The following is a 12,498-nucleotide window of genomic DNA, read 5'->3' on the forward strand; positions in this document are numbered from 1 at the left end:
TTCCCCCCAACCTTTCATTGCATTGCATTGCATTCCATCCCATCCATCTCACTCGCCTCTCTTTGTCCGTCCACGTAGCCTGGATACTTGGTTTCATCTGCTCGTCCCCTCGTGTTCCTCCCCACAGGCCAATTCCCCAAGAGTCTCGGCACGATCTGATCTCGCAAACCAACTCCGCAACGGAGTAAAAAGAATCCGCCTGTGTAACCAACAATCGGCCCTTCCGCTCTTTCTCGGAAATTATTCTCTCGCTATTCCCTGACCCTAGGATTGCTTCCTGTGCGATACCGGCTCTTTTCCCCGCAAGAATCTCCTTGATATTAGCCGAATATGCCTCTGTGGCGGACGAAATCCAACCATAGCCAGACCCCCAGCGAGTCCGACCCCAAGAACGACCCGGTTGCGTCGGCTTCCCAGGCCGCGGGGACAGCATGGCTGGCCGGTCACCCCAACCATCTGACTGAGGAGCAAGAGAAGGGCCTGCAGGACTTCAAGAAACTGTGCCAAGACAATGGATACTACCAGGCCGACGCGGGGGAGGGAAAACCTAGCCATGAGGATGCGACGCTGCTGTATGTTTGACCGATACCTCTGCCATCGGGTTGGGAGCTGTGTTGGGCGGTTCCGCGGACTGCCGGTGTATACATGGAGGGGTTTGTTTACTGTGCTAATGCGACGGCGCACGGACTATAGGCGGTTCCTCCGCGCGCGCAAGTTCGATCTAGACGGCGCCTGGAACCAGTTCAAGGACACCGAGGACTGGCGCAAGGAGAATGCGATCGAGTCGCTGTATGAGAACATCGATGTGGATTCGTACGAGGCAGCGAGGCGGATGGTAAGCTTGCTTCTTGCGAATTGCGAATTACATCGCCGCGATCGATGGCTGACGGATTGATCTGCTAGTACCCCCAGTGGACGGGTCGTCGCGATAAGCGTGGCATCCCCATCTATGTGTTCGAGATCAAGCACTTGGATAACAAGAACATGGCCGAGTACATGTCCACCATGAACTCCTCCACCGCGACGGCGGAAACCCACCAATCCTCCAAGGTGCCGCAGCGCTTGCTGCGCCTGTTCGCTCTCTACGAGAACCTGCTGAACTTCGTCATGCCCATGTGCACCCGCTTGTCGCGACCAAACCCCGAAGCTCCCATTGTGACTTCGACCAACATCGTTGACGTGAGCGGCGTCGGTTTGAAGCAGTTCTGGAACTTGAAGGGACACATGCAGGATGCTAGTGTACTTGCGACGGCGCATTACCCTGAGACCCTGGATCGAATCTTTGTATGCCCTTTTCCTACTGCTCGTCAAATGGCCGCTCCCCGATCGAGTATTCTCTAATCTGACTCGCATTTTAAGATCATTGGCGCACCGGCTTTCTTCCCTACCGTCTGGGGCTGGATCAAGCGCTGGTTCGACCCGGGCACCACCTCTAAGATCTTCATCCTCTCCGCTGCCGAGGTCAAGCCTACTCTCACCTCATTCATGGACCCGGCCAGCATCCCCAAGCAATACGGCGGCGACCTCGACTGGAAATGGAATGACATGCCCAACCTGGACGAGCCTGCCCGCGAGCTCCTCAGCCCTCTGGAAACGCCCCCTGCCGAGGGAGAAACCAAGCCCTCGCTCCTAAAGGGACCGGTCCTATTCAAGGGCGACCACATCGAAGTCCTTGGCAAAGCCAACGGAGAAAGCCGCAAGTCGGACATCCCCGTGCCCAGTCCATCCGGCTCCGCCCCGCCCGCGGCCCCGGCTCAGGACGAAAAGACCGACCAGGAAAAGCCGCAATCGAATGATTCCCCCGCGGAGAAACCCGCAGAGACCACGGACGGCACCACGACGGAGAACGAAAAAGTGAGTGTGGACGACATCGGTGCGGAAAAGCTTGCTAATGGGGGTGTTACGGCTCCGACGCAGACGGTTTCTGCTTAGGGTATCTTTTTTTCTTTTTCCATTCTCTTTCTCTCGACCTTTTATTTTCCTCATATATATGTCCTCTCCTCTCTCTTCTTTTCTTCATTCGATGAAACCGGTATGGATATCCATCTTGGCTTTGGCTTTACTGGAAACACCATTCCATCCCCATCCATCTTAACTACTTACTTACCTACCCCTTTCCCTCTAAATACCTGATCTGCATGCATACGCATAAAAAAGAAGGAAAAGCCACGGCGAGTCCTTTGTTGGTTTATCTTATATATTCACCCCCTGTTTATTTCGGTTTTTACGTGTCTCTTTCTCTTTTTTTCCCTCCCGGTTGAACATTTAGAACTCCCGGTCTGCTTTATATATTTGCTTTTGTCTCTGTGATTCCATACCTCCCCTGCAACCTCTGGGGTGATATACATATACATACAGGCTTCCTAGATCAAGATCTATTAATTCATTAGACGTGGGCTGTTGTGTTTCTTGTGTCTTACTTGGTTCGTTAGTTGTTTCGTTTTAGGAGTAGTTTAGAGAGTATTGGCTCCATGTTCAAGAAGAGAACTCCTTCGATTTAGTAACCCAACCCGGGAGTATATATCCTATTACCAGTATTCATACGAACGGAGAGCAAGACGTTTATGTATTTGTTCACGTAATTCTTTATGTATTTATCCTACAACATTCAATCGCTTTGAAAAAATTACCCCAACAGGATCATAGATTGCTGAAAAGAAAGAGGAAAAAAGGGGTTGAGGATACATTAGCCGGTCCTCCAGAGCTGGTTGATTTGCTTTGATCGGACCTAGTACATTCCATTCGTTAGTAGAGTTCCAACACCGAAGAGGTTCGAGAAGGGAGGGCTTACCATCGGCGACAGAATTACCACACCCACGGTCAACGCCACAATGGTCAAAAGCAACTGCGCCTTGGAGAAGCTCTTGCCGAGGACGTCGAACGCTTGGCTGGGCGTGGCACGCGTGCCGTAGATGTCTCCGCCAAATGCGAAGATCAGGCTCGTACTCTCGAGCAAGGTGGGTTTGGAGAGCACGGTCGTGAGGCCGGCGACGTGGCGCGAGTGCGACAGGTACCATTTGCCGTCGAATTCGAGGGAGGGGTTGTATCGGAAGAGGCCTTCTTCGGCCTCGACGGGGGTCGGGTCGCGGGCGACGGGACGGCGAGGGTCCAGGACGGGACGGGGGATGCCGATGAGGGAGTTGGTGGCGGGGAGGGTGCAGAGGAGTTGGCGGGTGGTGATGCCCTGGCGGGTCTGGGTGACGGCCATGTGGGAGATGGGCTCGGGGATGACGAAGGCTTGCGAGACGACGTGGGGAAGGGGCAGGTCGGTGCTGGAGTAGTTGGATGCGGAGCCGAGGTCGCCACGGTCGTTGGAGATGGGGGATTCGTAGAGCTCCGAGACGATGAGCTGGTAGCCCTTGGCGTCGGAGGCGTCGGAGAGGTCGCCCCAGAAGGAGTAGGCGAACCAGTTCTCGGAGATGGTGGAGGCGATGGGCTGCGTGGTGTCGACGGCGTCTTGCGTGGTGGTGTACAGGATCCGGCCGGTGATGGCGTCCAGCAGGTAGAAGCTGGCCGAGTTCTTGCCCACGGCCGTCATGAGGGCCAGGTTCGGGTTCAAGTACTTGTAGAGGACCGATCGGTTACCCAGGACCTTGCCAATTGAGGCGACGGGGTCATGAGCAGGCCGAGCAGTCGCGTGAACGATCTTCTGGCCGGCTGCGGGCAGGAACTCCCAGACGGGGACCTTATTGTCCTCGGTGCTCCATCCAAGGACTCGACCATCATCGCTCAGGGTCACGAAAAAGCCCGGGCGATCCACCGATCTCACAGGCGCGCCGTTCTCCTGAATACCGATGGTGAAGGGGGCGACTTCATCGTTGACGATGGCAATGGAGCGGATCTTGGTGCTAGCTGGCGAGCGGTCGATGATGCCCCCGGAAGTGACATTCAACTTGACGGAACTACCATCGTCGGCGTAGACGGTGGCAAAGCCGGGCTGGGTGACGATTGCCTTGACATTCCAGGATTCCGCATCGACGGCCTTCACGCTCCACGAAACAGAGCCGTGGTTACCGGTGTCGAGGGCATAGACTCGCCCATTCTCGGTGGCGACGATGATGGGCTTGGAAAGCCCGAATCCGTCGAGGTTCGAGACTTCGTCAGTCAAGAAGCTGGTGAGAACGCGCTTGGGCAGCTCCTTCAGCCAGTCGGGGAGATACTGAAGGTCCTTGGCGTGACGCTTGACACGGTGCACGTATGCCCCGTAAAGGCTCTCATGGCCCTCGACTTCGAGCTGGTGGACGAGATCCTCCTTGCTGTCAGTTTCAGCCCATTGGGCAGCCAAAGCCCCGAACAGAGCCTCATATCGCGTCCATTCGGTCTGACCGTTGCGGATCAATTGCCAGTCGCCCGACGCCAAAACGGCTGCCGACCGGACGGCGACAGAGTCACCTTTCGCAACCACCTCAGAAGCCGCATAGACCGCTGGCTCGGTGGGGCGCGACTGCAACGGCCATCTGCCCAGGATTCCATGGGAAGCAGACGAAACAACGGAAGCCTCCGAGGGCGTGATGCGAGTGAAGTAAACATTGGCATCCTTGTTGCTGGTCGCGAAAACGGACCATCCGGGAAGGCGAGGGAGGCTGTAAGCCTTGGACACTGCGCCCGATTTCAGATCAACGTGGTAAACCTCAGCCCAGGAGCTGGAGTCGGTTTGGTAGTGAACCAGAAAATGGGACAGCGAGTTGAGCTTATTCGGAGCATGGACGGTGGCCGACCGGATTTCTTCGCCGCTCGTGTTATCGATGTTCAGCGAGCTCACCGACTTGGATCCGATCACATTGACCTTCAGCACCTTGCTTGCCTTATCAGTCCAGACAATCAAAGGAGCAGCCGTGTTGGAGCCCACGAAGAGGACGGCTTCCGGCCCGGTCACATCACCCTCCGAGTTCAGCGTCACCTGTTGCTTCTGCCGACCAGTCAATGGGTCCAGCGAAGTGACCTTGATTTTCGATCCCTTCAGCAGGCCCGATTGCAGCGAAATGTAGTAAACCTCGGTAGCGGAGGACGAGGCTTGGAAAGGAAGATCACCACTAGAACCAGCCGAAAACCGTCAGCAAAAATAGGGTAAAAAGAGAGAAGACCCATCTCCACGCAGGTCAAAAGCCATCGGAGCCGAACCTTTCATCTTTGTACTCCCACTTCACCTCTCCAGAGTCACCATCCAGCCTCCTAACAGTGCCAGACTTTCCGGCAAACAGCGCAATCGTGTCTTTCGTAGCCACCGCCGCACTGGCATCCTGCAGCTCCAACAGCTCCAGGTCAGCCACGGTCTCATGGGCAAACGAGTTCTCCCAGATCAATTTCCCATCCAGAGCACTCCACGACGAAAGGTAGTCACCGACGGCGCTGACCACGGCGTTCGTTCCGTCCGACGCACGCAGAAGACCCGAGGCGGCACCGTGATCGGCCCGCGAGACATTCTGTCTCCAGACGACGGAGCCATCGCGGGGATTGACGGCGCCGAGGAGCGACTTTTCCGACAGAGTGTAGAGCAGAGAGGCGTTGGAGGAGGTGGAGGGTTTCAGGAAGAAGGTCGACTGGGACGAGGGGGCGCCGAGCAATGCATGGTGGAAATCGACATGGTTGACCTCGTCGGGGTAGATGGCCCACGTCGAGGGCACGCACGAGGCGAGCAGAAGAAGCGCCGCCTGTAGCCGCATAGTTTAGGACCTCGAATGCAGATTGATCATGGAGGCGTGGGTTGGGTGGAGGATCGCAGCCGGGGAAGATGGTGATGCAGCTGTTAGTCTGGTGGAGCAGACCGCCTACTGCCCGCAGCCACTCACAGGCGTTTCTCAACTACAGTACTATGAAGATATCAGGTATCGGATTTTGATCTTATTTCTTTCTTCGTTGGTTTCCAAAGGAACTAGTTTTTACAATTTTGGCTAAAGTGCATCCCAACCCAGATCATATATACAAAGTGCAAGTCCAAATCTCAAGGGACTAGTAGTAAGTAGTAGTAGTCCCTTAGGCCTGGCCGAAACAGGCGGTGTTGGCCGCCTCCACCACTCGCTTTTCGCCCTCACTCATGTCGGGAGTGATCTCCCAGGGTTTGTTGCCCATACCCATGGCGCGCAGGCCCTCGGGGTTCACGGAGTCCCAGTCCAAGGCGCCCTTGAAACCCATTTCTCCGGGACCACCGGCACCCGGGAAATCCCAAGGAGGAGAGTAGTTCTGGGCTGCGCTGCGCTGCTTGAGCAGATACTCCACATTCATATCACACATGGGAGTGGCAGGGATGTAGAGCACGCTGGAGTCGCCCTGGCCGCGATGCTCCTTGTCCACCGAGTGCAAGGAGTCGCAGTGCCAGGCAACATAGTCACCGGGTTCAACCTCGGGGACAGACACCATGGTCGTCTCTAGATCTAGATGGGGATGCGTCACCGGGTTGTACTCCTGGCAGGTACCGGGGACAGCACCCGGGAAAGTCGCATCCATCAAAGGCTGCGACGACTGGGGATCAAAGAACGGGCGGAGAATGGTGTACGCGGTGCTGTGAGTCAGCATGGGACAAACGTGCAGGGAACCTTCGCCAGGCGCGGTGTTGGACATTGAGAGCCATCCCTGGAAGAATCTCAGCATCGAGCATGCTCCGGCGCCGTTGTACAGATCCATCTGCGCCGTAACGCGGTGCTTGACATCCCATGGATCGTACTCCTCCCATTTGCCCTCGAGGATCTTGGTGTACACTCGAGAGTATTCGGGATCTTCCCATCGCTCCAGCGAGCCACCGTCGATGTGTGGGCCCAGAGTGAACTTGGAGTCACCAGGCTCCCTGATACGAAGCCGGTCTGCATAGGTCAGAGGGTTTCTGGTGGAGATGGGCGTGCGTGGATCCGAAGAATGCCAAAGACGCTGCAGGAACCTTTGGGTGCCGAGCATGTTGGCATGGGCTCGTGCTTCCGCCTGCGGACGAGTCCAATACAGTTCATACACGGCCGGCGAATCGGGCGGGAAGGCTTTCACGCGCTCCTTGTTCGCAGCAACGTAGTCCTGGATGCGGTCCTTGTATTCACGAGCGACCTTCCGAGGCAAGACATTCCGGATCACCACGCTGCCGCGGTGACGGATCTCGGCGAGGACCTCGTCGGGCACCGTTCCGGATACAACATCTGCGTAGTTCACAGAAGGAATGATCTAAACATGGGTTAGTCACAGCGTGATCGTTGGGGACTATAAATCCAAAACAATTCCCTACTTACGTCGCTGCCTTTCGACTTGATCTTACCCACTTCCTCCTCCAGGCTCGGAAGAAGCCTCTTCCAGCTGTTTTTCAGAGCCTCTTCATTCTTGTAAAAGTACTCGGACTTCAGGTCCTTGAACCGAGGAGGCAAAGGCTCCGGCTTGTAGTCTGGCCTTAAACTGGGGAACACACTGGAGATATCCCCCGCAGCTTTCGTCGTCGGCGAGGCCGCCGTTGAAGCGGCGCGAACGGCCGGTTTCGAGAGGAATTTGGACATTGACATGATGGAATTATCCCAATTATTCTTGAGGAGTTGTCAAACATTCTCACCGGCCCTTCTCCAAGGCGCTGCGACTTTATATGTGTTGCTCAAGGGACGCTGGATCTATGCGGAGAAGTCGGGAAGCCCAATAGGGAAATCGGCCCGGTTTCCATAATAGGAAAGCTACCCGCTCACCAAAAAAGATCGCTAGAATCATGACGCAGCAGACGCGGTTCCTGAGCATTGAATTCGGCACTTGTTCCTGTTTCTTTCCTCCGTACGTGTGAACCGCATGGCCGGCTCCAGTGGTTCTCTGGGTAGCGAGAATCCATACTTCCAGGGCCGACCCTATAGCTGGTGTTAGATACATGAGCCAATCATTATCTCTGGATGCAGTGAGGCATTCAAAGGAAGATTGACGATCCAGATGAATCCACCGTCAGCCCGCGGGGTGGCTGAGCTGCATTTGCTGGTGGGGGAGACAAGCCAGCCAAGGTTGATGGTGGTCACCAGGTCTGACAGATCAGAGAGACAACTCATGGCGGTATATCCGTACTCCCTGCAATCTCCCTACAAACTCCGACGACCCTTTCGTACAGGATCCACGGACCCAGTCGGAGGTTCCATCGGCAATAGAAAACGGATCCCAGGATGTCGGGATATGTCCTTTGTATGCTGCGCCAAGCAAGGCCGGCCAATGGTCCAGATCCTCGAGGAGCATCCTGTCGCAGCCAGAGCTGATAAGAGAGCCAGTCGGCCCTGAACTCAGGTGTGATAGTATACGCAGTGCATACGAGCGTCGAGACGAGGGTCGGTCTTCTTTCCGTTCGGCCCACTTTCGAAGCTCATCCTCGGGTCAATGCAGCCCCGCGAATCTCCTCAATGATTGCCTCTTCCGGTTATTGGAGCCACGGCCTGCGTAACCTGCAGTCTCCCCGCGACGCTCTGATCACAGTCTGGGGGTGCCATAGTATGGACCCGGCTATAAAGGGGCCACGGAGCTGCCCAGCAGAGGCGGGTTGATCTCCTACCCATCCCACTGTCTCCCCACCATGTCGTTCTCCGTCAATGGAAGATCTGCAATCGTGACCGGCGCCGGTTCAGGTGCGTACATGATGACTAGAGCTCTACGGGATGCATACACCAAGCTAACCGAAACATGCAGGCATCAACCTGTCCTTCGCTAGACTGCTGCTCGAGAATGGATGCAACGTTCTCATCGCCGACCTGGCTCTTCGCCCCGAAGCAAAGGTAGTGGTCGACCGCTACTCGACCTCGGCCCCTCGAGCGGTCTTCCAGAAGACCGACGTGACCAGTTGGGAGCAATTGGAGAAGATGTTCGAGAGGGCCGAAAAGGAATTCGGAGAAATTGACGTGGTGTGTCCAGGAGCTGGGATCTACGAGCCGGTATGGCTGCTCCGCTGTTGATGCCCTCCAGAAACTACAATATCTGACCACGCACAGCACTGGACCAATTTCTGGCGTCCTCCCGGAACACCCGATAGTCGGGATGCGCAACACGGGGATCGATATGCCTTGTTGGATATCAACCTGACGCATCCCATCCGTACCACTCAGTTAGCGATTTCCCATTTCCTGCGTCACCGCACCAACGACCGGCGCAAACACATTGTGCATATTTCGAGCATCGCCGGCCAGAACCCCGCTCTGGCAGCGCCAATCTATGTAGCCACCAAACACGGCATCAATGGGCTGGTACGATCCATGGCCAAACTCGATCGGAAATTTGGGATTCGTGTCACCGCCGTAGCGCCCGGGGTGATCAAAACCCCCCTGTGGACGGATCACCCGGAGAAAATCAAGATCGTGGATGAGAACGCGGATGAATGGGTGACGGCCGACGAAGTAGCTCAAGTGATGCTCGCTCTTGTGCAACAAGACCGCGTTAGTGAGATCATTGGCGACCAATCGGGTCAGGGGCCCCAGTTCCTGGTCGGCGGAGGAACCGTGCTGGAGGTCTCCAAAACCGTGCGGTCAGTGAGTCCGTTCAACGATCCGGGACCCGCCGGTAGGGCTGGCAACACCGTGTCGGACATGAACGTGCTCGAGGACGAGGTATTTGGGTTGTTGACGCAGAAGGGATGGGGAGCGGCCAAACTATGAGACGGGGGCAGGGATGGGGGCAGGGATGGAGAGAGACGGTGTAGAAGTGGATACTCATGATTGCTGTTAGATAATGAGAAACGTTGCGACGTCTTGGCTTCTTTTGCGAATTAAAAGGGAGGGAATAACGGAAGTACAGAGGACCATTACTACAATAATAATGAGGACTGGGACCAGGAGGCGGAGGCCAGCGGCATAAATCGGGAACTCCGCCTTGCCACTTTAGAGATTAATTGTTCTCGTATCGCCTCCCCCAAAGCCGATCTTCCTGGCTGGCCTTATCTCCCTCCTCGTCTTTCTTTCCTCCCCTTTCCTCCCCCTTTCCCTTCCTTTGGCTTCCCTTTTCCTTCTTTCTATTTCTCTCTCCTCTCTCTCTTCCCCTCCTCTCCTTTCCACTCCTTCCTGGCTGCTTCGCTGGTTCGAGTGGCTATTATGTTAATCGCCGCCGTCGCAACTGGGCTCGGCTGATAACACTTTTTTTGGTCTCGTTGGTGACGTCGTGTGCCTCGACATCCCCCCACAATGCTGGACGATGAAGCGACCGTCGGGATTGGTCCCGCAGATGGAGTTCGCAGTGCTGCTCGAAGGTTTGTCTTTTTGCTTCCCCTGGCCCTTCGGGTTCGCTTTTCTGAGGTGGTCTTGTGACTAACGGAGGGGGATCTCGCAGGCGCGCAATCCGAGGAAAACGCGACTCTGGCCATGAAGGCCAGGCTAGTTGGATTAGCTGTGTGATTAATCTGGTCAATACAAGTGAGTCGTCACGATATCTGGCCTTTATCCGAATTTTGGCTGATACGATGGGGTTGCGTTAGTTATCGGCGCCGGTGTTCTTGCCATGCCGCTGGCTGTCTCCCATATGGGAATTGTCCTCGGAGTCTGCGTCGTTTTATGGTCGGGCGTGACGGCTGGATTTGGATTATACCTTCAGTCACGCTGTGCTCAATATTTGGATCGAGGGCAGGCTTCTTTCTTCGCTCTGTCCCAGATCACATACCCCAATGCCGCCGTCGTGTTCGATGCGGCAATCGCGATCAAATGTTTTGGCGTCGGAGTCAGCTATCTCATCATCATTGGCGATCTGATGCCGGGAGTCGTTCACGGCTTTTTTGGTGACTCCCCGGATTATGACTTTTTGGTCGATCGGCATTTTTGGGTGACGGCTTTCATGTACGCTGGCTTACCCCGGGTGATGAACAATCGGAGTATGCTAATGACTTTCTAGGCTGGTCGTCATCCCGCTTTCCTACCTCCGACGCTTGGATTCCCTTAAGTATACAAGTATTGCGGCGTTGGTTTCGATGGCCTACCTGGTGGTGTTGGTCGTTTATCATTTCGTGGTGGGAGACACATTGGCCGATAGAGGCCCTGTCCGAGTGGTTCACTGGGCAGGGTTGGTTCCAACCCTCAGCAGTCTCCCCGTTATCGTTTTCGCATTTACATGTCATCAAAACGTATGCCCCCAACGCCGACATTCAAAGCCCGCTTTCAGGATGACAGTCCGGCTAACACAAGAGATCAGATGTTTTCGATCTTGAACGAGATGGCCAATGCCAGCCACTTCAGGACAACCTCCGTCGTTTTTGCGAGCATTGGAAGCTCCGCTGCGACTTACATCCTCGTCGCAATTACTGGCTATCTATCCTATGGCGACAACATTGGCGGAAACATCGTGGGCATGTACTCTCCCGGACTTTGGGCCACGATCGGACGTGCGGCCATCGTCATGCTGGTCATGTTTTCATATCCTTTGCAATGCCACCCATGCCGCGCTTCCCTGGACGCAGTGCTGCGCTGGAGGCCCCAGCCATCATCGAATGGCAACGACGGGTCCCCTCATCGACACCCTCTGTTGGGCCCGCGGGGTAACCGACAGCCGGAGCCCATGAGCGATCTCCGTTTTTCCGTCATCACCACGACGATTCTCGTCTTGAGTTACATTGTCGCAATGACCGTGTCCTCGCTCCAGGCGGTGCTGGCCTACGTCGGTAGCACGGGTAGCACCAGCATCAGCTTCATTCTTCCGGGGTTGTTTTACTACAAGATCTCCGCTCCCGATTCTCCCACTCATCAGCGACTCATGAAGGAAGACGACGAAGCCGCAGAAGACATCTTTTCCGATGATGACGACAGCGATGATGACGACACCGGCGCTCAAAACCATCCCCTCTCCGATAGCGGCATCCTCCGACTTGGAATTCGCCACTGGCGCCGGTCCTTGCTGCGGAAACTCAGTCTCGCTCTCGCCATCTACGGTTTGGTCGTCATGATTGTGTGCTTGATCACCAATTCCCTCTTCATCGCTTCGCATTAAGCCGCCTTCTGAATCTAGACTCCATATATCGGACATAAACCCCAGATATATTATTACCTTGACAACCCACCCGAAAGACAACACGACAGACCCCCAATACGTTCCGCTTTCCCACCACCTCCATCACCATATTATCTTTCTCCACAGATTTCACTTTTAGACTGAACACAGAGTTCTATTGTTACGATCAGAGCATTTGAGATTCTTGAAATACCTCTATACCATTGTACTGGCGTTGGGGGAGATCTTCTTGTCTCGTTATTTGGTATCTTTCTGCTTTATCACCATTCATTATTTATTTCCTTTATTTTATTTTATCTGGCCCTGCTTTGGCATAAACCAGCTTCTTTTCTAGCCCGTCTTGGTCTTTCTCTCATAGTTTATTGACATTGATTGTGTTGGTTTTTATTTCTGTACTTAGGTTAAGTTAGGCGTTGGATTCTCGTTATGGTCTTTCTATCCTTGAGGTATTCGACTTGATATTATTGGAATAGATGCTTTCCGTCTGAATTGCTTCGCTTAAGAATTGCAGATTTAGATTAGGAATCCGGGTCTTAACTTTCTTTTGAATTACGAAGCGCTGTGCGAACCCTCAATTAAGTTTCTAAGGAA

At 54.8% G+C, this 12,498-nt stretch overlaps 4 protein-coding genes across 4 annotated transcripts; 2 read left to right on the forward strand and 2 right to left on the reverse strand.

The window, feature by feature from the left end:
* The first annotated feature begins 40 nt into the window (after positions 1–40).
* P170DRAFT_439636 (SEC14 family lipid-binding protein) lies at positions 41–2,398 on the forward strand. The gene is made up of 4 exons (XM_024849884.1): positions 41–572; positions 694–835; positions 904–1,284; positions 1,360–2,398. The coding sequence occupies exons 1-4, from the start codon at positions 331–333 to the stop codon at positions 1,930–1,932; spliced, it is 1,338 nt and encodes a 445-aa protein (XP_024701242.1). The 5' UTR covers positions 41–330; the 3' UTR covers positions 1,933–2,398.
* A 154-nt stretch (positions 2,399–2,552) lies between these two features.
* P170DRAFT_458150 (uncharacterized protein) lies at positions 2,553–5,698 on the reverse strand. Its single transcript, XM_024851769.1, has 3 exons — positions 5,122–5,698; positions 2,792–5,033; positions 2,553–2,728 (listed from the first exon to the last, which is right to left on the reverse strand). The coding sequence occupies exons 1-3, from the start codon at positions 5,661–5,663 to the stop codon at positions 2,687–2,689; spliced, it is 2,826 nt and encodes a 941-aa protein (XP_024701243.1). The 5' UTR covers positions 5,664–5,698; the 3' UTR covers positions 2,553–2,686.
* Positions 5,699–5,942: 244 nt separating this feature from the next.
* Positions 5,943–7,489, reverse strand: P170DRAFT_390281 (DUF1479 domain-containing protein). Its single transcript, XM_024845898.1, has 2 exons — positions 7,209–7,489; positions 5,943–7,143 (listed from the first exon to the last, which is right to left on the reverse strand). Exons 1-2 carry the CDS (start codon positions 7,470–7,472, stop codon positions 5,974–5,976), a joined length of 1,434 nt encoding a protein of 477 aa, XP_024701244.1. The 5' UTR covers positions 7,473–7,489; the 3' UTR covers positions 5,943–5,973.
* Positions 7,490–8,503: 1,014 nt separating this feature from the next.
* P170DRAFT_449525 (uncharacterized protein) lies at positions 8,504–11,886 on the forward strand (the record flags this gene model as incomplete). The annotated part of the gene is made up of 7 exons (XM_024851048.1): positions 8,504–8,555; positions 8,617–8,858; positions 8,916–9,535; positions 10,243–10,325; positions 10,388–10,742; positions 10,798–11,026; positions 11,095–11,886. The coding sequence occupies 7 exons, from the start codon at positions 8,504–8,506 to the stop codon at positions 11,884–11,886; spliced, it is 2,373 nt and encodes a 790-aa protein (XP_024701245.1).
* Positions 11,887–12,498: the final 612 nt, after the last annotated feature.

The sequence above is a fragment of the Aspergillus steynii genome (genome assembly GCF_002849105.1).
Source record: "Aspergillus steynii IBT 23096 chromosome Unknown P170scaffold_7, whole genome shotgun sequence".
NCBI lineage: Eukaryota > Fungi > Ascomycota > Eurotiomycetes > Eurotiales > Aspergillaceae > Aspergillus > Aspergillus steynii.